The following is a 24,150-nucleotide window of genomic DNA, read 5'->3' as shown; positions in this document are numbered from 1 at the left end:
AGAGTCGGGCAGGGAACAATGTTAGGGGAATAGTAAGAGAAACATGCAACCCCCCTAGCTGTAGATCAGCCCTCTTTAAAAGGGAAAGATACCATAAGTTTGCATAATTATATAGACAGTCTGTGTTGCAAAATATCTCAATGCGCTTTAGATTTGAGAGGGGTGTTTACCTGTGGCTGGGCAACATTGTGCTCATGCCTGGCTCAGGCTGAGTGGCGATGGACCCCGTGGCGTGACTGGAGAAGCGCCGCTGGGAAATGAGTCTGGGGAGGAAAGACTCGTGCTCACTTACCACACTGGGAATGCTTATGGAGTCATCTGAAAGAGAAAGTATGAATGTTCACTAAAGCTACAGCATCAGGTCCTTTCCAAAACCACTCCCCTTTTTTCAAAACCACACCCCTTTCCCAAAAGTCACAAGCTTGCCTTTATTCACTTTATGGTGAAAAGGAATACTAAAAGAAAGGATGACTCACTTTCCTCTTCTTCTTCATCGGTACGACTAAGCGTGTCTTGCGAGGGCTGTCGTGAGGGTTGGCTCTCCTGCTCCCAAACCGTTCCTGTACCAGTGTTGGAGCGGGACATGGTGGCCAGACTCAACCTGTATGCCGAGGTGGATGTGCCAACGGTACTGATGGACGTCTTGCCTTGGTATGCTTAAGAAAGGGGGCGACAACAAGGAAAGGAATGAAATCTCTTGTTGAGAACACAAAAGAGTTCGGTACTGTATGTAGTAAGTCATTCTCACCAGATCCACTGTGCACGGCCTCTTTCAAGATTTTAAGTTCGTTATTGAATTCGGCAAACAAGGAGCTCTTGCAGAGGGAGCGTGGGATGAAACGACGCTCCAGCTGCTCTGCGATGTGATGACGGGCTGTGATCTCCTCCTGAGACTCTGCTGGCTGGGTCAACAGCTAAGAATTTTTTTTTTATTTTAAAACGGGCACAATTTAATATTCAGTGCCAAAGATGAAATAAAAACGCCCACACCTTGCACTGAATGAAGGGACGCAGCAGAATAAAGATTGGAATCCGTGTGCGCACTATGAAGTCGATGAAATCCCAGAAAGCCAGGCCACCAACTTTACGCAGGGCCATTTCCTTGACCTGCAGACTCAACTTGTACCAGTGATTACCCAACTGTCGCTCAAAGCACACTAAGACCACCTTCAGAGCTACAGAAGGAAAGAGAGGGGTTGTTGAAATGTATGTTGTATTTATCTAACATTCAATACACCTCCTTCTTGGGCTGTAGTACCAAGGTAAGCAGCCTGGCTGGTGGATTCGGCGAGTCCTTCCCTCCGCAGGTCCTTCCCGGTGTCTCCTGGGGTGGAGCAGTGGGCAGGAGAGGCATCCAGCACAAAGTTCTTACTGCGAGAGGTGCTGATGATGCGTGGAGGTAACAGGATGTTAATAACTGTCTGCAGAAGTAGAAACACCTCCGGCTGCTCTAGAAGAGAGCTGTCTATAAACACAAAATATGTATACTCTTAAAAATAAAGGTGCTTAAAAGGTTCTTCACAGCGATGCCACAGAAACAGAAAGGTTCTTCAGATGTTAAAGGTTCTTTATGGAACCAAAAGGCTCTTCTGTGGCATCAAACTTTTTTAACATCGCAACTTTTTTTTAAGAGTGTACCTGTCACACCGTGCCGGTCTATACATTCAACTATTTTTTTCTACACTCTTATAAAGGTGCTTCACGATGCCATAGAAGAACCTTTTTTGTCTAAATAGTTCCATAAAGAACCACCTGACGAACATTTCTTTTTCACAAAAGAGTATAAAAATATAAGAAAAAGATGGTTCTTTATAGAACCTTTGACTGAATGGTTCTTTGTGGAGCCAAAAATTCTACTTCTATGGCATCCCTGTGAAGAACCTTTTAGCACCTTTATTTTTTTAAATGTGTAAATTGTCAAGCTGCTGAAATGAGACATTTTCGCTTAAAATTAGGGCTGTCAACGTTAACGCATGCGATTTGTTTTTCAGATTAAAGCCCCGGTCACATTGCAGTTTGAGCACGCAAATATTTGTCGTATGCAGCTGCGAATATGGGTGGGGAGCAGGATATAAGGAAACTAGTGCAAGAATGGAGGGTCACGCCCTGAGGAGAGAAAGGTCACGCCGTGACGAATCCGTGTGGTCGCACATCTTCACGTGATGCGAATTCACAGGTCAGAGTTCACCAAACTTGAACTTTGGAACGCAGCGGCATGCACAACTTTGCAGCAGAAGCTTGCGTTTCTGGTCTGCCGCATTCGCATGCATATGAATGGAAGTCAATGGAGCAAAAAGACAGGTGTGACCGTACCTTAACGCGTTAAAAATATTTAACGCAATTAACGCAGCATCCGTTTGATTTGTCATCCCTTGTCTAGCGTTACATTATATAATCACGCTCTTATTCACGTACAGGCTTTTAAACCACTTAAGCGCGAAACAGTCTGAAACAGTTGCTTTGACTCGGCAAGACGCAACGCGACAGCGGACCTGTCTGGTGTGAATCTCTGTCAGAATCTGTCAGTGCTTGAATGAACAAAACCACACAAGATTATGCCAGAAAGCCCGTTTTGTCAATCTTTTTCATAAGCACTGACTTAAACGTGTTAAATAAAATCTTAAATGAACGCAAAGAGTTGTGAAAATGGGAGTTGGGTAAATCTGCTTGTCAAGAGACAGCTCTAAAAGGTGTCTAAAATTTTATGTGCGATTAATTGTGATTTAATTTTTCAATCGATTGACAGCCCTACTTAAAATATATTATAATTACTATAGTTTTATAAAAAGACTAGCTACAGTACATTGATGAGTAAAAACCTTTAAGTCTTGACCTCCATGAGTTTTGAAGCTATCAGACTGCATCCTAGGGAAAATGTGTTCTCTTCTTATGATTGGGGAAAAACTACCTGTTTGCATTCAAATATTCCCAAACAATACCACTATTGATTTGTTTAAGAAAAACATTTTCATTTAAAGAGCAGGCCTAGCTTTAAGAGTTTAAGAGCCCAGAATAGATGGAAGCTCCTGTGGTGAGAAAGAAGCTGCCAGATAAAATGCCAAGATAAAATTTGACGATGCTACAATATAACATAGCTTAGATTTTTTTCTTGAATGTTTTTAGTCACAACATTATTCTGTTACACTATTCCAATTATGTTATTCCACACTTTTGATGAGACTATAATTCTAAAATGTGAAAAATATAAATAAAAAAAATGTAGGAGGACCCACAAATTTGCTAGAAGAAGAGATTATTATTTAAAAAAAGATGCGACATATATGGCGTGATCATGGTGTGGAAGGTCATACTGCCCACCCCTAAATATAACTAACTTCAGTTTGACTCATGAGGCAGACCTTTACTTCCTGAGCCCACAGTCAACACAAAAGGAATCAAGAGGTTAAGCAGCATCCCCTCCCGTCTCTCCTGATTGGTGAAGGGTGAGATCACATGACTGAGTGGGAAGTCATCCTTTAAAGCCTAGAATTGGAAGATTAAGACATACTATCATAAATGAATAGTGACAATGAACTGGAATACATATATCTATAGGAAGGAACTGGATTATACCTGGATCTGCATGGCAACCAATCGCACAACTGCTGCACTGAAGGGAAGAGGAGGAGACAGATACGGACTCAGATGCAACAACGGCAGTCCATCTGCCACACTAGAGGGCCCCACCACTCCCATCACCTAAAAACACACACACTTTACACTGTAAAAATCTAAATACATCTAAATAAATATTTGTATTAGCAATAACTTTTAAAAATATATTTCAAGTTCATAATTCAATTACACAAATATATATCATAAATCACAATTGTAAGGGTCTATTGTCTTAAAAGTACACAACTGATGTACTTGTTGCATCAAAGAGTACAGAACAGTNGCCACACTAGAGGGCCCCACCACTCCCATCACCTAAAAACACACACACTTTACACTGTAAAAATCTAAATACATCTAAATAAATATTTGTATTAGCAATAACTTTTAAAAATATATTTCAAGTTCATAATTCAATTACACAAATATATATCATAAATCACAATTGTAAGGGTCTATTGTCTTAAAAACACATTCATAGAAAAAATATGTTAATTCCTTTGAAATTATGCAAATTTACTTAAAATGTCAACATAGCCTGGTGGGACATTGTTCCCAGTCATGCGCAAAACCATTACTCTCCATATATCCACCATCTACCCACATACATACTGTACACAAACAAGTCGCACAGTGAAGTCAGATTTTATCAACAGCAGGTGACTGTGACTCACCAAGTTGACACAGACATTGATGAGAGACCGCAAGTGAGGGAGAAAGGAGATGATTGGCTGTCGATGAAGTGTCATACAAATCCCTTCGATAAGACTGCTGGCTGCCTCCCACTCCACCTGCCGCCTACCAAAACAACACACATGTGACCCTGGACAACAAAACCAGTCTTATGGGTCAATTTTTCGAAATTGAGATTTTTACATTATAGAAAGTTTATTTATTCAGCTTTCAGATTGATATAGGAGTTGTTAAAATAGGACAATATCTGGCTGAGATACAACGGTTTAAAACTCTGGAATCTGAGAGCGCAACAAAAATCAAAATATTGAGAAAATTGCCTTTGAAGTTGTTAATCAGGGGCACTGTGGCAGACCATCCACTCACAAAAATAAAGTTTTTATATATTTAAGGTAGGAAATTTACAAAATATCTTCATGGAACATGATCTTTACTTAATATCCTAATGATTTTTGGCATAAAAGAAAAATCGATAATTTTGACCCACACAATGTATTTTTGTCTTTTACTAAAAATGTTCCCGTGCTACTTAAGACTGGTTTTGTGATCCAGGGTCACATATTAATTTTTTCAAGGTGTGTGAGATAAATATAAAAAAAACATATTGAATTAAAAAGCATAATAGGTACAGTGCTGTAGCTGATGTGAGAGGTCCAGAGGTGCCAAAACAATGACATTTCTTTTAATGTAAGAGGCTCTGGCTCAAAGTAAAATACAGACAGATGACCCGAAATTCTTAGCTACGGTGAACTCACCTGAGCGTGGGCATCTTATGAATCTTGTTAAACATGCGGTCCAGTCTCTTCAGAATGAGGATGAGGGCGGGACGAACGGCCTCTGCTGACCAATCAGTGATGGGAAGCATTTCTGTGACGTACCGCCGTAGCCCTCGGCTCTCCATGGTTAGTGTGTCATACGGTGCCAGTTTTAAAAGCGAGTGAGCGATTTCTGCCAGTCTGAAACACAAAGGTATAAACATTTTTATTATGGTTCTCAATATGCACAGTTTTGTGTATTTTCCTCAGTGACAAAAAACTGAGCTGACTGATAGCTCACCTCATATGAGACTTGATATCCAGCAGTTCTAGCGCAGTGACTCTGGGTTCTCCTGCCACGTTCTGCAGGATTTTGAGACGCGGGCCGCAGTGCTTGTAGAACTCTGTGCAGATGTTAAGCAGAGACTCGCGAGGGCGTCTGAACTCTTCGCGTGCAATGCGCTCGTCCAGTTCCTCCCTCAGTATTCCCTGACCCTCCTCCAGCAGGTGCAAGTTATCCCTGCAGAGACAAATCAGATCAGTTTCAATCATATTTCATGACTTGCTCAATTACTATACAGCATAAATAATGAGTAAATGACCCTAAACGTTTTACCGGTAGTGTACGCATCTCATGTCTAGGGTTTTCTTATATACAGATACATATCTGCAATGACCTGGTGTTTGTTCCCCCAGATGTGGCGTGGTTGGCTGTAGTCGCTCCTTTGTGGCCTTGATCACTTCGACTCACCTGAGGTGCAGTCATAGGTCTAAGAAACGAGAATTACATAATAATAATAATAATTAGACATGACCCCTATAAAGGGAACATCTAGGACTTCAGGTCAGAGTGTAATTAGAATAAAGGCATGTGTCGTGGGTCTCACCGTGTCAGAGCCTCCACACTGTAAAGCAGAGCCTGTAGAGAGGTGGCCAGAGTGGCTATGGCAGCGATCTCATCCCTAGCTGCAGGCGCAGACTCTAGACTCTGTGTGTTACCCTTCAGCTTCTGTAAGTAACATGGAACCAAAGCTTCTAGAACCATGAGCATCTGGAGACTGAAAGAAGGAAGAGAACAGAGAATTGAAGATGTTAAGTTGGGAAGTTGATGAATTTAGCTTCTTGAGTATCTTCTGCCCTCTTGAACCCTTTCCAACAGAAGCTGCAAGATGTTGCGATTCATCTTTTTATACTGAGGACCACTGAAAGAGTGTAGACCTGTAGGAGTGTTAAGGCAAGTTTGGATTGTGTATGTTTATGTGTATTCTCTATACATTTCTTCATAGTTCAAAGGTTACGACAAAAAGAGGCCCTGTCCGGTTATCGTACACTGATTTTGGAGGATAAAAAATCTTTAAGGTTAAAGTCCCCATGAACCGGAAGTTGCGATCGTTTTTACTTCCGTATTTTGACGCATTTCGAAGTGAAATGGAATTTCTAATGAGAAAAATAGTGGGCGTGGCTTTTGTATTTCTCTGGGATTTGATTGGATGTATAAAAACAGCTGTTGCATTTTGAAATGGAAGTGGTAGCAGACTGACAGTTGAAGGGGAGGAGTTAACGGATGCTCCGCCCAAGCCGTCTAATTTAAGTCATTTAAGATGGATAGTCATAACAGGAAGGAAGTGCATTTTCAGATTTTAGCTAAAGATTATGAGGGCACACGAATTTTAAAAAGAGAATGGCCCACATTGATAAAATATTTACAATAAACGTTGCAATATTTCATGAAAAATAGGCAATGCAATATTTTATTTCACTGGGACTTTAAACTGAATTTAATTAAGATGTGCAAATGACAAACCTGCGGAAGGATTCTGGGGCATAAGCAACCACTGTGACACACAGTTTAATGGCTTCACTGATCGAGAAAGCCAGATCTTCATTTCCATAGCAAAAATCTGAAACGAACCATAAGTATCAGATCAATGCAATATCCTAGCAAACTATCTGTTTGAATAAAATGATGAGACATGTATGCCATCTTACCCAGAGAACGGAGAGGTTTCTCTGCCTTAACCAGCTCAAGAGCATCCAGGGAATCTGCAGTCTCTCCCTCCAGAGATACCAGCAGGTCAAAAAGACACTGTGAAGATACACCTTTCGACAGGCCAGTACTAGTGCGGGTCTATGAGAAAAAGATATGAGCAAAAGATTTATACGTGCATTGTGTGATATAATATGGTAATTATGTTAAAGAGTACATAACATGAGATCATGAAAATTACATTTCAGGCAGTGTGTAATGTTGCTGTGTTTGAAAGTAAGCAGTCTGCCAAGTTGTAAAGCCGAAGGTGAATGAATAACAAAGTTATTGGTTTGGAAAAAAGGGAGTCGACTCTGAATCACGCAAACGAGTCGTCCTTAGTCCGATTCGCGAACCGCTGTGGATTTACATCACTACATATAGTCCCCGCCTACGTTTTGCTAGGACTGCCCACGAAAACGTCACTCTTCTCCCCCAAACACTGTAGCTCGCGAGCCTCATTCGCGGTAGACCAATCACAGCAGACTATTTGTCTGTGACAAGGTATTTGGTGAAAGTTTACGTCTCCAACAGTTTCTAACTGTATTTTCAGTTGTACACAACAGTTCTGAATTATAAAACGTTTTAGGGATGGCTCGAAGCTCCAGAATCTCCAGGTAAAACAAGAAAACAAAAACATTGTCTCTTAAGAGTTTCTTTGCTCTTTCCAAGCAAAGACAATTTGTTTGAATTGCATATTATAATACTGTTGCGGTCTATATTGTGTTGCTATGCTGACTGTTTTTGTAACCAACAATTTGTATTAGGGCAAACTTCAAAATGAACTACAAGTAAGAATAAAATTGCAGTGGTTTTTTATTTTGATTAGTGACATATCTGATATAGGTAGGGCGGGGCTCTCTCAATTGCAGAACCATTGAGAGAGAGTTGTGTCAACTCCGTTGACTCCAATGGAACAGTTTTTTTTTACAGCAATGGCGGTTCATGGAGGCTCTCAATAGTTCCCGGAAGTTACAAGTAAGGCATGGAGCTGCGGCTAACAGACCAATTGAGGTAAACTTTTAACCCATTTTAAGACGCAAGTCATTTAATGAATAAAAAATGACAGAAATTTAAAGAGAAAACATAACTTCCTGAAACTATCTGAAGGCTCCATGAATCAAGTGACATGTGAAAATTTAAGTCAGTTTAGCTCCAGCCCCAGGCCAAGACAAGTCATGAAGAGAAGAGATGTTGTTAATTTGGAGGGTAAAATTCATATTTTTGATCAAAGATTAAGAGAGAACATGAATATGAAATAAATAAATAATGACCTGCATGGATCAATCATTCATAATAAACACTGAAAAATTCCATACAAATACGATTTATTTATTTCAAGATAAGCGCTCTTACTGTGAACTCCAGAAGTGGGGCCACACTAGCGAAAAGCTGCAAGATGAAGGGTTTGCGGTGGAGGATATAAAACTGCCTGCAACAGAATTCAATCCCTCGACGGAGCAATGGGTTACTCTCATAATCCGCATATGCCTTTCATGTACAGCGAGGAACAGAAACGATACAAAACACAATAAACGTTGTAGAATTAATATCATGAAACATTTCTAAATTATATAATAAAACATAGCTTTGCATTTGTGCCGCTCACCTGAAGCATTGTAGGAAGGATCCACTGGTAGCCACTGAGAGAGAAGAGGTGGTTAAAGTGCACAGCTGTGTTGATGGCAGTGGCGCTGTATTGTCTGAGGAGGGCGCTGTCCTCGGGGTGCAGAAGTAAAGCACCGTTGAACACATTCAGAAAGAGCATAATCTCATCACCCCAGGGGTATTCACTGGGCATGCCCAGAAACATCTCCTCCAGTAGTTTGATCCAGAGGACTTTGTGTAAAGTGTCTAAGCCAAAGAGCTCTTTGCCTGAAAACAGAATGTAGGCTACAATGAAAAACACATGAATGGAACTACACAAAGTTGTCTGAAACATGAACTAAGATCTCAGATGTTAACAATTAACTAGGAAGGTATATTGCTTGTAATGCCAATGGTTGGTCAGTCAGTTCAAAATGTTTTTCCAGACTCACCTAGAGGCTCATTGAAGAGGGTGAACTCGGCATCGATGGCAGTGCGAGGAAACGACGGCAGTCGCAGAAGGTCTTCCTGGAGCATGGAGACATGGGATTGTTTGTGCATGGCAGGCATACGTTGAGTGAGCGAGATGATGAAAAGAACTCGACCAATCTCTTCCAACTTTCTGGAGAACACCTGTACAAAAGAGTTGTAGACAATGCAGTCAGAGGTCGCCAAACATATGATTGCTTGTTTGTGTCTAAAGGTTCTTAATTGACCTCATGAAGAATCATAATGACAGGTTGCTCGATTTACACACACGTTTGATCAGATAGTACTCTTAAAATTCTCAACACACCTGTTTCTGAATAAGCTCCTGCCCCTTTTCTGGAAGCATGTGAACCAGGTTGAGCTGAGGAGACACAGATCTTCTGAAAGGGTAGATGTCCCGCACGTAGGTCTGAAGATGCGCACCAAATAAGAAGATTAATTTCAAGCTTTTTATAAACAATGTAGTGTTTATAATCAAGACAATCGCAAACCTTGGCGTAGTGAATAAGGTTCCAACGTTTATCCATAAGAAAATAGTTGTCAGACCGAGCCTCTGGTATATTGAAGAACTCAAGACACTCCTGGTGTAAAAAAATCAACAAAATTGTGAAGGAATCCATGATATACTTTAAATATAGTCATGGTTATATGCTGTTGTTAGACACAACACAGAGCATGCGTCCTCTTTAACCATGGCTAAAAAAATGCTTTCAAAATGGTTGCCACACAGTAAACATTAATAAGATGAGTTTTCTTTTTGCTAGAAGACGTGTATACAATCATCAAATAAGTTAGTCTAAAAGATCCAAAAATGTTGGAATGAATCATTACTTGACTAAACAGTCAACATCTACTCCTGTCATACAGAAAACTAGCATCCAACTATGGCACTGACCTTCAAAAGGGCTTCAAATTGAGTGTCTTCATGCACTGGCAGCTGGGTGGGTATGTCACACTCATTCTGTCCGTGAACCACCAGGGTTTTGGTTCCTAGGCACATAATTACAGGTATAGCATTGTGAACTATGAACATGAGCCTAGCAAATTATTATAGAGAGGACATCTCTTCCCAGCAAACACACAATTTTGTCACAATGTATTTACAACACTGTAACAACGTAATGAAAAAGTTGATGTTTCTACGTTGTGCGGTGAAGGTTGTCACAACAACGCTGTCACAATGTTGTCTTTTAACCCGCCTCTGGGGCCATTGCTTTAGGTTGTAGGGACAACCAGCAAACGACATTTACACGTCACTGTACTGAAGCACAATAAAGTTGAATTATATAACACTGTATTTCATTGTTACTCTTCAAAGTTTACATGGTTGGTATTGATTTTATTTGTTTTTGCTGTAAGCATTACAGAACAGTATTAATTATTAATTGCTTATAAATTATATTTATTTTTTGTGGCTATATAACAAAAAATGTAGGGCATATTGGTAATACGCAGAAATGAGTTGCTATGGAATCAAGAATTAACTAAAGTGGTCTGAATGTCGTCTCACAGAGTGTTGCAGAACAACTTAGCTACAGCCCTCCAGTGTCTTGTCACTGTGTTGAAAGCACAGAGAGCGTAGCGGAAAAATGGAACGTAGCAACAACGTTGCCACAACGTAAATGGGTTTGCTGGTTTATTGTTTGTAATGAATATTACTATGATATGCAACCTGGCATAGATGCAGTGACCAGGAGCTTGACTTCACACTGTTCTTTCTTCATAGTCTGTTTAAGATCTTTGAAAAAGAGTCCTTCCACAAAACCAACAATTTCCCACAGGAAGGTCAGGGTGGCTGATATGGCATCCATACCCCACTCACAGGGAGTTCTTACAAAGTACATGATCAAGCCCACCTAGAAGAAAATATGAACAATGTATTCAACCGTCTATGGGGATGCATCAACAGCTCAAGACTTGCTTTGATCTTCACATTAATGTTCAGAAATCTCACCAGATAGTTGAAAAGAATGTGAGAGGTCTGCGTAGGCAAATCCCCAATATTAAGCAGCAGTTTCCTCAACATGTACATCAGTTCGTCCTGTGAACAATCATACATGTTTATACACCACACCTACACTCTTTGAAAGCATGATCAGATATTCTTACCTGTCTGTTACTGACTGTGAGTTTCTCCAGAAAGTGTCTAAGAACCAACGCTGGATCTTCAATCAGGCAGTTCCACAAAACCTGCTGAGCAACAGCACATACTGTGGAAACACAGAAGAGCAAGTTAGTTAGTGGTAAGAAAAAGTAACTGTAAAATATAAAAAAGAATTCCTTTGTTTCTCACCTGCAGCTCCATCTTCGCGAACATCTCCATCTTCCATCAGGTGCACAATGGGCAACACAGCAGCACAGATGCATGGTGGAAAAACAGCCTGAGGTGGCTGGAGCATGTGATGTGTCGGTGTGAGCTCTGTTGTGTTCTCGTCATCTTGAGAGAATGCATATACCAAACTCTGTGACGATCTATGAAACTTTCACGAGTTCTTGGACTTTTGGGATCAACAATTTTTAATGGGCGTCTTACCCTCAGCACTGACCACAGAGCGCATGGACCACACAGAGCCTCTGCGGAAAGAGTAGTTTCTGTGAGAGTTACTGGATGTACAGGATGGGCTGACGGAGAGGCGACGTGATGTCAGGTTCATCACATCTTCTACAGATGGAGAGGAGTACAAAAGATATTTCGTTTAGACAAATAACCAGCTGTGGGTTGATTGCTGTGGGTGAGTAAAAAAAAAAAGAGTACCAAACGTTGTCCAAAAGCAAGAATGTTGGTACCTCTTTGGACTGGGGAAGTTTTGAGTTGTGAAAGTTAAAATATGTTGTCACAGTACAGAAATCATTTTATATAAAAAGCTCAAGGAATGTTTATGGCACACCCTCTTCCTCCTGCTCGGGCGGTGGGCTACACGTGGGTTCATAGCAGGCCTCTTGAGAGATAGGGATGGCCGTGATGATGCTAGCCTCACGACCGAGCCTTCTCTTCTCTTCCTCCTGCTGCATGTTCTTCAGGATGTGCTCTGCCCGCTGGTGAGAGCGAGACACTGCACGTGCCGAAAATGATTTCTGAAATTACAGACAGAGAATCAAAGGAGAACTGATGGTTGGTTGACAATTAATAGGACATTATTAAATTTAAAGCCTTTACATGGAATTATTTTTCAATTTATTCATACATGCATGTTTTTAGGGGACATTGGGAACTATTGGCACTAAAGAGTATGAAAAAAGTTTTCCTTGTTTGACTGGACCGCAAGCACTAGGAATATATGTCACTCTGTCAAGCAACTCCAGCAGGCCCACTGGTCCTTGGTCTTCAGGCGTTTCTAGTTTTATCGCTCTTAACACCCTGTGCCTAAAATTATCAAGACCAACACTGTCTCATCAGGGTAAGCTATTAAGAAGAAACAGCTGGAGACCATCCTTCCTGCAGGGTGTTTGATGACATCAGTTTTGATGGATGTTCAGTGGAACATCGAGAACTAGGTTAAAAGAGCCCTCCGTAACAGTTTCTGTTGGAAATCCGGAACAGTGTCCATTTGTTTTTCTGCTTTTGTCCGTATGTCAGTCCTTGAGTGGGGTCAATTCTTAAAGCTGCTGTGTCATTCAGGTATCAGAATTCGGTTCACCAATGCTTTCAGCTATGGTCAGGAATCGATGGTCTCCCTATTGCCTACTGTATTGTTTGTGGAAAAAAGTCCCCTAGACCACTTCCCTTGGGACTGCTTTGTCCTCTCCAGTTTATTACCTACCACCCTTGCAGCATTTGTCGGGATCTCCAAAGGTTTCCATCCGCATCCATGGTCTACCTCTGGATGTGGCATCCAATAGAGACGTCTATTTATTTCTCAATTCTGGCGGGATATCTGTCATGTCTTAGTCTGTCCTTTGATACTAACGGTGAGCAGGTTAATTGTGTTTGCCTGTCTGTTTACTGTTCGCCGCTTTGGCACGGATCGCTGTCAGAGCCAATCTGTGCTGATTCCTCTTACCTGTATCTGATCTCCCTTGTTTGCTCTACTCCTATTTATGTCTCTATCTCTCTTCACCTCTATTTCAGCATTAGATTGAGCTCTGTTTTTCCGTTGCTGTCTCAGCTAGTCCTGTGAGACAGTTTTGAACGTTTGCCAGACTGTATCCATTTTGGATTTGCCGTCTGACTTTACATGTCATTTTTTGGTAACCCTCTTGAGTCACTATTTTCCAGCTCCACTGTTTTTTTCTAGCTTTTCTTCGTTTTGATTTTTCTGGTTCTTTTTTTCAGAACATCATCAGTTCTTATCACATTAAAAATAACAACCCATAAGCTGTACACAAACCCTGGCGATTTGGCTACATACAGTATGTAACCAACATGCATGGTATATTTTAACCATGTCTAACACATAATTAATGTATTAATAAAATGTGTATATTTTTGTATTCTTAGCATTTTCTTACAAGCAATATCTTAATATCTTTTATTACGCGGCTCGTTGGAATGCTTGATTCTGATTGGCCAGTCGTGACATTTGCAGGTTCGTTATGTAAGGGATAATGTACAGGCAGCCGGTTGTTATCAGACAGTCGGCTCCTTGTACATTATCCCGCTCATTACACGGCTACTTGCCACATGAGAAAAAGACTGGACATGAAATGTGAATTTGAAATATTTTATTAGCTAATTTTACCCAAAGCAGACCTTCCGTGAGGAAAAGCCGTTTACTTTAGGTTTTACGGTAAGAAATGACGTTTAAATGTCACGAACAGGCAATTTGGTTTAATCATTTGTAAATATAATGTCATATATGTTATTAAAAGACATATTTATATTTAATTTCTCAAAAAATCTGTCAAAATGATTTGCTGCATCCAGGTTACCGTGTGTTATCAGTTTAGAGAGGTTGTTATCTGGGAATAACAAACCTGCAAATGTCACGACTGGCCAATCAAAATGAAGCATTCCAACAAGCCATGCAATAATCCCAGATAACAACCTCTCAAAACGAATAACACATGGTAACCCGGATGCAGCAAATCATTTTGACATTTGAACGTCGTTTCTTACCTTAAAACCGAAAGTAAACGGCTTTTCCTCACGAAAGGTCTGCATTCGGTAAAAATGAGCCAATTCAATATTTCAAATTCACATTTCATGTCTATTTTTTTCGCATGTGGCAAGTAGCCGAGTAATAAGCGGGATAATGTACAAGCAGCCGGCTGTTAACGCGAAATAAGCCCCTTCAGTGTGATACAAGACCCTTTTATTTCTGCAATAACAACCTGCTGCCTGTACATTATCCCTTACATAGATGTGATCAATCACAGAAAAAGTCTTGTGGAAATATGATCATGTAATATACTGAAATAAGGATTCCTAGTGGAATATTATCGTGAATTTATCATTAGAAGGAAGCCTTAAAACAAGTCTTATAAAACATTGTAGTTCTGCATAAAATGTATACAAATATTATGTAACACAAAGCAAATGTTGTGCATGATTTTATTTTTAATTCATACTTTTAAATTAACTTCCATTTTAATTCATGCTATGATTGTTTTGATGTAGTGGACTTACGGACTGATCTTCACTGATTGCGTCAGGAACACCGCTGGCATTCACAGGAACCCACGGAGGGTCAAATATAGGCACACATGGCATGCCCAGGATGGGAGAGGGCAGTGTAAAATTAATGCTGGGTGGAGGAATCTATGAAATAACATGTGCAAAATGATCAATAACAAAATAATATCAAATAAGTGAACAAAACAAACAAGAAGACTGTAGTGCCAAACATGCAAAGATGACACGCTGCAACAGCTTAAATGAAAATGTTGTAGCTTATCTGCAGCATTTGATTACTATGTGAAAACATTTGTTTACTTGGGTTTGATGCATCGCAACATGCTGCCTGCGTCCGGTATGCCAGCATGTAAACTAAGTATAAAATAAGTAGTACCTTGAAGATTTGTTGAGCTCCCTCCTCCATACGGGGCCACACCTGGTATCGAAACCTCCAGACAGTGTAGAATTTTAGAATGGAGTTGATCCTCTGACCTGCTTCCTGGTGTTGAAACTCAGCCATCATCATCTCGGTCACTCCATCCGGCACCTTCACGGCACACAGTAGGAACATGGCACCTGTGTGCATATGTTTGTGTTAACGTGACGATGATGTATGTGGAGAAAGAGAACTCATGTTAGTTTTGAATGAAATTTAACCTCTGTTAACAGCTTAAAGAGTACATAACATGAGAACATGAAAATGACATTTCATGCAGTGTGTAATGTTGCCGTGTTTGAAAGTAAGCAGTCTGCCAAGTTGTAAATCCGAAGGTGAATGAACAACAAAGTTATTGGCTTGGAAAAAAGGGAGTCGACTCCGAATCACGCAAACGAGTCGTCCCTAGTCCGATTCGCGAACTGCTGCAGATTTACGTCGCTACATAAAGTCCCAGTGTAACAGTTCACTGATGACAAATCAAAGAGGAACAGGAGGTAAGCAAAAAAACCCTAATAACACGGAACAAATAACAGGGTAATCCAAATACGTCCACGGAGGACGAAAAACACAGAGAGCCAAATACTTCCACAGAACACGGTACGATACATTACATTAATACTTGACAAAGAACTGAACTAAGGAAAGAACTTAAATAAAACCGATAACAAGGGCTAAACAGGTGAAGGGGATGAGCTAGATGAGGAACAGGAGAAAACAGTCAATGATGATGAACAGGTGCAAATGTCAGTGAGGGAGCGTGGGGAAAGAACATCCTGGGGCAAAAACGGAGAAAACAAACTAGGGACCGATGGGAATGTCACACCCAGCCTAAGTTTTGCTAGGACTGCCCGCGAAAACTTCACACTTCTCCCCCAAACACTGTAGCTCGTGAGCCTCATTCGCGGTAGACCAATCACAGCAGACTAGACCATCTGACCAATCACATCAGACTAGGCTAGCGGAAAGGAGGGGATTAGACAGATGAATCGCGCAACGAATCATTTGAGAGTCAGTCAAGAAGTAAGGTAAGAATAACTGCCTATTATTATGAAATAATAGTGTTTTTACACTTTCTCTGTACATAAACTTGTTGTTGGACACTCCATAAACCAAAGTAGGACCTTAAAAATCCCTAGTTATGAACTTTTTAATGCAATACATTCTATGAGATTTTTGTCTGAGTTTTCTTATAAGGATGCATGTTTGTTTTGCTTACTACTGTATCTGGAAAAGAGTTTTGGATGTGCCACTAAAAATGTGTAATCGTTCATCCTCATGTCACTTCAGAACTCACATTTCTTCTCATTGAAAAATGTTTATTGCTGTAAAGTGGAAGCTTATAGGGGGTGGAAATGTTATCTGGTTACTACCAATGTTCTTCAAAATAGCTTCTTTTGTGTTCTCCAGAAAGGTCATACAGGCTTGGAATGACATAGGGTTGGGTAAATAATAATATATATATTTTTTTATTTTTGGTTAAATATCCCATAAAATGCTGGCTAGGATTTGGAACAGAGCCACTGTTGTCATAGCATTATATCATGAAATATAGGTTTCACAAGCTGGCGCTAAAATGTGTGGCTTAGCAGAAATAATGAAACACATTTCAAAGGCCAAACTAATTAATGACACGTTCACTAGACTCCCCAGACAAGCAGGAATAAATGACCCAGACAAACCTGCAGCTGCAGCCATATGCTCATCCACACTCAGCAGCAGTTCCCAGGCTGCCGGCAGAATGTCTCCATACATGTCTTCAGTCAGGATAGGGGCCGCTTTTATGAGCAAGGAGAGAGGGGCTGGAGACAGGCTCATCACCTAGAAAATATAGCATGCTTAAAGAATAGTTCACCCAAAAATAAAACCTGCATGACTCTTTCATCTGTGGGACACAAAAGAAGATATGAAGAGTTCAGATGCTAAACCCTTTAAAAGCCACCTCTGCTACCACACTCTGCTTGATCTGAAATATCTGGTATTGCTGAAAGTAAATGTAGGAGCCTGGTGAAAAATGCACTTTTAAACGAAAAGTCGTCCGACGGATTTAGAGGATTTTTGCATCTGAGCTCTTCATATTTTCGGAACATTCTTCAAAATTTATTTTGTTTTCTGCAAAACAAAAAGTCATACCGGTTTGGAATGAGTGTGTGTAAATTATGAATGACTTAATATTTGGATTAACTAACCCTCAAACTTTGTGTTCTTACCAAAAAAGATGAAAATTCTTTTTTTACTCACGCCTTTGTCATTTCAAACCTGTATGACTTTCTTTCTCCCGCAGAACACAAAACAAGATATTTTGAGGAAAGTTGGTAACCCAACAACGGCGTTACCTATTGACTTCAACTGGACGCAAAACAAATGCAGTGAATGGGTGCCGTCGCTGTTCGTTTTAACAATGTTCTTAAAAATATCTTCTTCTGTGTTCTGCGGAAGAAAGTCATACAGGTTTGAAATGACAAGAAGGTGACAAAACGATGACAGAGTTTAAATTTTTGGGTGAACTACCCCTTTAAGTTCTCCCTGTTCACATGGTGTCTTCCAATAAGCAGCATGTAAACCTAACAACTGTTTTCATGGGTAGGGTTAGGAATTCTGTAAAAAAAGAACAGAAATAAAAAGTTGACCTTTTGTGAGGTCAGCCTCACCTGGTTACGGATGTACTTCAGCATGCCAGTGTCTTTTTTCCCCTCAGCATTGCTGGGGGTGGGCCGTCTTTTCATGGACGGGGTCCGAAGGCATGATTTGTCTGAACACTAAAGATTAGAAAAAAATAAGCAATTTAATTATTGTGTTATACACCAGGGTTCAGCTAGAAGGTGTACAGTTAGGGGGTCCCTTTAGTTCAGGGGACTTATTCAAGACCCCTTGGTGGATAGAGAAAAGTTACATGGGCCCCTTGTTAATAATTTTACAGTAAAATAAGGGTCATGGGGATCATAGTTTTAGTCGAAACACCACATAACCATTGAATAATACTGAAGCACCTCTTTGCTCTTCTTAGCCCGGCCGCTGATGCTGCTAGTGGCGCCGCTCTCTTTCAGGCTGTCTACTGTCTCACCGTACAGAAGTTTGATAGCGCGAACGAGCCGAGCACAGGAACGGCTGTGGCGCTGATAGCAACGAGGGTGACAGTAATCCACATGAGTGCAGATGAAACTCTGCTGGTTGCACAGCAGAATCATGATCTGGAAGTTGCAAAAGAGGAGTGTGTTAAACAAAACTGTTTAATACGTTTGATTTAGATGAAAGAGTCATAGAACTGCCACTTACATGCAACCATGACATGTTACGATGGTAGTTGTCTTCAACACCCCCTGTGCTGCCAGTGCCCTCAGGTTCAATGCTTGGCTCGCTAGCACTCCAAGGGCTCCCTAAACATGTGAAAAGTACTGTAAATGCCAGATTTACGAAACAGGGCAAAATAGCGTGAGAGCGCAATAAAAAAAAAGCGCAGATGGGGGTGGAAATTTCTGTGAGTCATTTACTAACAAGGCACATATTAAAAAACACAGGCGCAATATCTCATTCCCATAATGACCAACGCAATCTACTAAGAGCAGCGCAAATTAGTGCAGGGTTTAGGACATGCTTTTGTTGGGCGTTACATAAAGCCTCTAATACCAGTACAATGACGAGCGCAAACCTTAGTAAATCGCGTTGCGTGATTCATTTAAATTCTCTTCTCCCATAAAGTTTGCGTCTGAAGAGAAAACTCCTACGAATACATCTGCAATAAGGACAGGCCTTTTCGAAACCCTTACCCTAACCCTCACCCTAGCCCTAAAGTATCTAAACTACATTATGATTCTTAAACTTGCCTAAAAAACACGGCTGCGTGATGATGTCAGACTCAAGGATTTAGTGAGAGCCGTATTTGCACAGTGACAACAGCGCCTACTAGGGTCACAGAATACGACGGTCACAGAATTTGCTGTAACATTGGTGCTCAGCGTTTTTTTTCATGCTCATCGTATCATAGTAACCAATGTGCCTACGCTTGAAAAAAAAAACGCTGTTCAAGTATGAAGGTATTTCAGTAGCAAAACTTGAGAGCATGTAGATTTTAATTTGTGAACTTGTAAAGTAAGTATTCGTACCTGTACACTAAAATGTACACTCACAGCCCCAATGTGAAAACTTGTCAAATAAAAAACTGAAGTTGAATGTTGAGATTTGCACTCGTGGACAAAACTCACAAATCTGTCTTCTGCATTTGAAGTTGCAGAAAAATAGTCACAAATGTGTAAACTGGCATTTACAAAATACATTGGCAGATACAAATGCATAGCACATATTTACACGTTTTCCTAGATTCAGATTTGAATTGCAACCACAAATAGGCATCTACAACCTCTCAAATCTGTCACTGCAGTTTCAAATCTTCCCGCCTTGACTTTTGCTACTACTTTCGCGATAAACCCGTTGCAAAACTAACTTGTGCACTTGAAAGCTCAGAGGCAAGAGAAAGAACGGCATTTGATGACGTCACGCGGCTGAGCCACACCGCCCCCTATTGGCGGGAAAAATCACAATGAAAGGATCTAGCAAATAATAGTGTAAATAATGTTTAAATAACTAAAGCGAAACCATCAGACTTATGTATACTATCATGTATAATTATTCCATGACTTATACTATCTTGTATAGATATCATTTCGTAATGTATATTAATGATATCATTCTGTATACTATCGATAATACGTTGTGTACTATGGTTTGTTTTAAAATATAATGACAGGCTGACTACATTTTCCGTTATGTATACTATAATGTTCATTGATATACTATATAAAAATGTACATTTACACAGTTCAACATTATGATTCTAAAGCCTAACCCTTGAGAATTATTATTGCTTTAGTTATAATGCTACCAATATTATATTTATAAAAAAAAAACACGTTCCTGGTAGTATAATATAAATGTAAATTAAATTCAGTGAGCAATGTATTATTGACCATTATTGCACTTTTAAGCTATTTCTACTTTTTTATTTTTTTTGTTATTTTCAATAAAGGGAAAATGAACAGAAATTGTATGCAGGACTGTGCAATGCCACCATATACTGTATTGGGGTTGTGGGTTTACCTGGAAGTTGTTTTTCTCATGGAAGGTTTGTATTTTTAACAGATGAGCTTAAACATATTTAATCAATATTTAGTGTACAATTATTTTCTCATGTGATAATTACTAGCCGCAGGATAATGCATCCAGTCGGTTGTTATCGCAGAATAAACCCCTTCAGTGTTATACAAGAACTGATTCTGATCATTCTGATATAGGAGCCTTACACAATGACAGGCTGACTGTACATTTTCTGTTTTTAATTTTGATCATTATCGTCAGCGAACTTGCTTCACTTTTGTTAATTAGGTTGCTAATTTATACATCACCCTTATCAGATTCAAGATCTTTATTGTCATACAGTATGTACCTGTAAAAAAATTATATTTTGCAGATGGGGTAGAAAAGCAATAAATATATAATAAAGGACAAACATAGAACAAAGACATACTGCAGTAAATAAAAAAGAGAATAAAATAGAAAAGTTAATTTATAGTAAAAAAGTGGCCGTAAGTAGTATTTTTGTTAAGGAAAATGTATTTATTGATTTAGAGTTTCATCTTAAATTAAATACTGTATTAGTGATTTAAATACTTGACTAAACAGTCAACATCTACTCCTGTCATACAGAAAACTAGCATCCAACTATGGCACTGACCTTCAAAAGGGCTTCAAATTGAGTGTCTTCATGCACTGGCAGCTGGGTGGGTATGTCACACTCATTCTGTCCGTGAACCACCAGGGTTTTGGTTCCTAGGCACATAATTACAGGTATAGCATTGTGAACTATGAACATGAGCCTAGCAAATTATTATAGAGAGGACATCTCTTCCCAGCAAACACACAATTTTGTCACAATGTATTTACAACACTGTAACAACGTAATGAAAAAGTTGATGTTTCTACGTTGTGCGGTGAAGGTTGTCACAACAACGCTGTCACAATGTTGTCTTTTAACCCACCTCTGGGGCCATTGCTTTAGGTTGTAGGGACAACCAGCAAACGACATTTACACGTCACTGTACTGAAGCACAATAAAGTTGAATTATATAACACTGTATTTCATTGTTACTCTTCAAAGTTTACATGGTTGGTATTGATTTTATTTGTTTTTGCTGTAAGCATTACAGAACAGTATTAATTATTAATTGCTTATAAATTATATTTATTTTTTGTGGCTATATAACAAAAAATGTAGGGCATATTGGTAATACGCAGAAATGAGTTGCTATGGAATCAAGAATTAACTAAAGTGGTCTGAATGTCGTCTCACAGAGTGTTGCAGAACAACTTAGCTACAGCCCTCCAGTGTCTTGTCACTGTGTTGAAAGCACAGAGAGCGTAGCGGAAAAATGGAACGTAGCAACAACGTTGCCACAACGTAAATGGGTTTGCTGGTTTATTGTTTGTAATGAATATTACTATGATATGCAACCTGGCATAGATGCAGTGACCAGGAGCTTGACTTCACACTGTTCTTTCTTCATAGTCTGTTTAAGATCTTTGAAAAAGAGTCCTTCCACAAAACCAACAATTTCCCACAGGAAGGTCAGGGTGGCTGATATGGCATCCATACCCCACTCACAGGGAGTTCTTACAAAGTACATGATCAAGCCCACCTAGAAGAAAATATGAACAATGTATTCAACCGTCTATGGGGATGCATCAACAGCTCAAGACTTGCTTTGATCTTCACATTAATGTTCAGAAATCTCACCAGATAGTTGAAAAGAATGTGAGAGGTCTGCGTAGGCAAATCCCCAATATTAAGCAGCAGTTTCCTCAACATGTACATCAGTTCGTCCTGTGAACAATCATACATGTTTATACACCACACCTACACTCTTTGAAAGCATGATCAGATATTCTTACCTGTCTGTTACTGACTGTGAGTTTCTCCAGAAAGTGTCTAAGAACCAACGCTGGATCTTCAATCAGGCAGTTCCACAAAACCTGCTGAGCAACAGCACATACTGTGGAAACACAGAAGAGCAAGTTAGTTAGTGGTAAGAAAAAGTAACTGTAAAATATAAAAAAGAATTCCTTTGTTTCTCACCTGCAGCTCCATCTTCGCGAACATCTCCATCTTCCATCAGGTGCACAATGGGCAACACAGCAGCACAGATGCATGGTGGAAAAACAGCCTGAGGTGGCTGGAGCATGTGATGTGTCGGTGTGAGCTCTGTTGTGTTCTCGTCATCTTGAGAGAATGCATATACCAAACTCTGTGACGATCTATGAAACTTTCACGAGTTCTTGGACTTTTGGGATCAACAATTTTTAATGGGCGTCTTACCCTCAGCACTGACCACAGAGCGCATGGACCACACAGAGCCTCTGCGGAAAGAGTAGTTTCTGTGAGAGTTACTGGATGTACAGGATGGGCTGACGGAGAGGCGACGTGATGTCAGGTTCATCACATCTTCTACAGATGGAGAGGAGTACAAAAGATATTTCGTTTAGACAAATAACCAGCTGTGGGTTGATTGCTGTGGGTGAGTAAAAAAAAAAGAGAGTACCAAACGTTGTCCAAAAGCAAGAATGTTGGTACCTCTTTGGACTGGGGAAGTTTTGAGTTGTGAAAGTTAAAATATGTTGTCACAGTACAGAAATCATTTTATATAAAAAGCTCAAGGAATGTTTATGGCACACCCTCTTCCTCCTGCTCGGGCGGTGGGCTACACGTGGGTTCATAGCAGGCCTCTTGAGAGATAGGGATGGCCGTGATGATGCTAGCCTCACGACCGAGCCTTCTCTTCTCTTCCTCCTGCTGCATGTTCTTCAGGATGTGCTCTGCCCGCTGGTGAGAGCGAGACACTGCACGTGCCGAAAATGATTTCTGAAATTACAGACAGAGAATCAAAGGAGAACTGATGGTTGGTTGACAATTAATAGGACATTATTAAATTTAAAGCCTTTACATGGAATTATTTTTCAATTTATTCATACATGCATGTTTTTAGGGGACATTGGGAACTATTGGCACTAAAGAGTATGAAAAAAGTTTTCCTTGTTTGACTGGACCGCAAGCACTAGGAATATATGTCACTCTGTCAAGCAACTCCAGCAGGCCCACTGGTCCTTGGTCTTCAGGCGTTTCTAGTTTTATCGCTCTTAACACCCTGTGCCTAAAATTATCAAGACCAACACTGTCTCATCAGGGTAAGCTATTAAGAAGAAACAGCTGGAGACCATCCTTCCTGCAGGGTGTTTGATGACATCAGTTTTGATGGATGTTCAGTGGAACATCGAGAACTAGGTTAAAAGAGCCCTCCGTAACAGTTTCTGTTGGAAATCCGGAACAGTGTCCATTTGTTTTTCTGCTTTTGTCCGTATGTCAGTCCTTGAGTGGGGTCAATTCTTAAAGCTGCTGTGTCATTCAGGTATCAGAATTCGGTTCACCAATGCTTTCAGCTATGGTCAGGAATCGATGGTCTCCCTATTGCCTACTGTATTGTTTGTGGAAAAAAGTCCCCTAGACCACTTCCCTTGGGACTGCTTTGTCCTCTCCAGTTTATTACCTACCACCCTTGCAGCATTTGTCGGGATCTCCAAAGGTTTCCATCCGCATCCATGGTCTACCTCTGGATGTGGCATCCAATAGAGACGTCTATTTATTTCTCAATTCTGGCGGGATATCTGTCATGTCTTAGTCTGTCCTTTGATACTAACGGTGAGAAGGTTAATTGTGTTTGCCTGTCTGTTTACAGTTCGCCGCTTTGGCAAGGATCGCTGTCAGAGCCAATCTGTGCTGATTCCTCTTACCTGTATCTGATCTCCCTTGTTTGCTCTACTCCTATTTATGTCTCTATCTCTCTTCACCTCTATTTCAGCATTAGATTGAGCTCTGTTTTTCCGTTGCTGTCTCAGCTAGTCCTGTGAGACAGTTTTGAACGTTTGCCAGACTGTATCCATTTTGGATTTG

General features: G+C 40.2%; 1 protein-coding gene across 1 annotated transcript in view; it reads right to left on the bottom strand.

Moving 5' to 3' along the window:
- The window catches only part of LOC130556548 (protein unc-80 homolog), a 58,681-nt gene that overhangs the window by 6,561 nt on the left and 27,970 nt on the right, over nt 1-24,150 (bottom strand). Inside the window, exons 34-59 of the mRNA XM_057337662.1 lie at nt 22,878-23,064; nt 22,522-22,650; nt 22,282-22,425; nt 22,098-22,198; nt 21,943-22,029; nt 21,661-21,844; nt 20,884-20,978; nt 9,657-9,746; nt 9,473-9,574; nt 9,129-9,309; nt 8,699-8,964; nt 8,446-8,580; nt 7,053-7,191; nt 6,868-6,964; nt 5,951-6,121; nt 5,741-5,833; nt 5,365-5,583; nt 5,064-5,264; nt 4,290-4,413; nt 3,574-3,699; nt 3,360-3,483; nt 1,259-1,465; nt 991-1,175; nt 749-914; nt 477-656; nt 171-318 (exon numbers count right to left, since the gene is read on the bottom strand). Coding sequence (XP_057193645.1) covers nt 171-318; nt 477-656; nt 749-914; nt 991-1,175; nt 1,259-1,465; nt 3,360-3,483; nt 3,574-3,699; nt 4,290-4,413; nt 5,064-5,264; nt 5,365-5,583; nt 5,741-5,833; nt 5,951-6,121; nt 6,868-6,964; nt 7,053-7,191; nt 8,446-8,580; nt 8,699-8,964; nt 9,129-9,309; nt 9,473-9,574; nt 9,657-9,746; nt 20,884-20,978; nt 21,661-21,844; nt 21,943-22,029; nt 22,098-22,198; nt 22,282-22,425; nt 22,522-22,650; nt 22,878-23,064 — 3,881 coding nt within the window. The remainder of the gene's footprint in view (nt 1-170; nt 319-476; nt 657-748; nt 915-990; nt 1,176-1,258; nt 1,466-3,359; nt 3,484-3,573; nt 3,700-4,289; nt 4,414-5,063; nt 5,265-5,364; nt 5,584-5,740; nt 5,834-5,950; nt 6,122-6,867; nt 6,965-7,052; nt 7,192-8,445; nt 8,581-8,698; nt 8,965-9,128; nt 9,310-9,472; nt 9,575-9,656; nt 9,747-20,883; nt 20,979-21,660; nt 21,845-21,942; nt 22,030-22,097; nt 22,199-22,281; nt 22,426-22,521; nt 22,651-22,877; nt 23,065-24,150) is intronic.

Source organism: Triplophysa rosa, linkage group LG7 (assembly GCF_024868665.1).
Source record: "Triplophysa rosa linkage group LG7, Trosa_1v2, whole genome shotgun sequence".
Lineage (NCBI taxonomy): Eukaryota > Metazoa > Chordata > Actinopteri > Cypriniformes > Nemacheilidae > Triplophysa > Triplophysa rosa.
The sequence above is the reverse complement of the archived record's forward strand: the minus strand, read 5'-3'. Positions and strand labels throughout refer to the sequence as shown.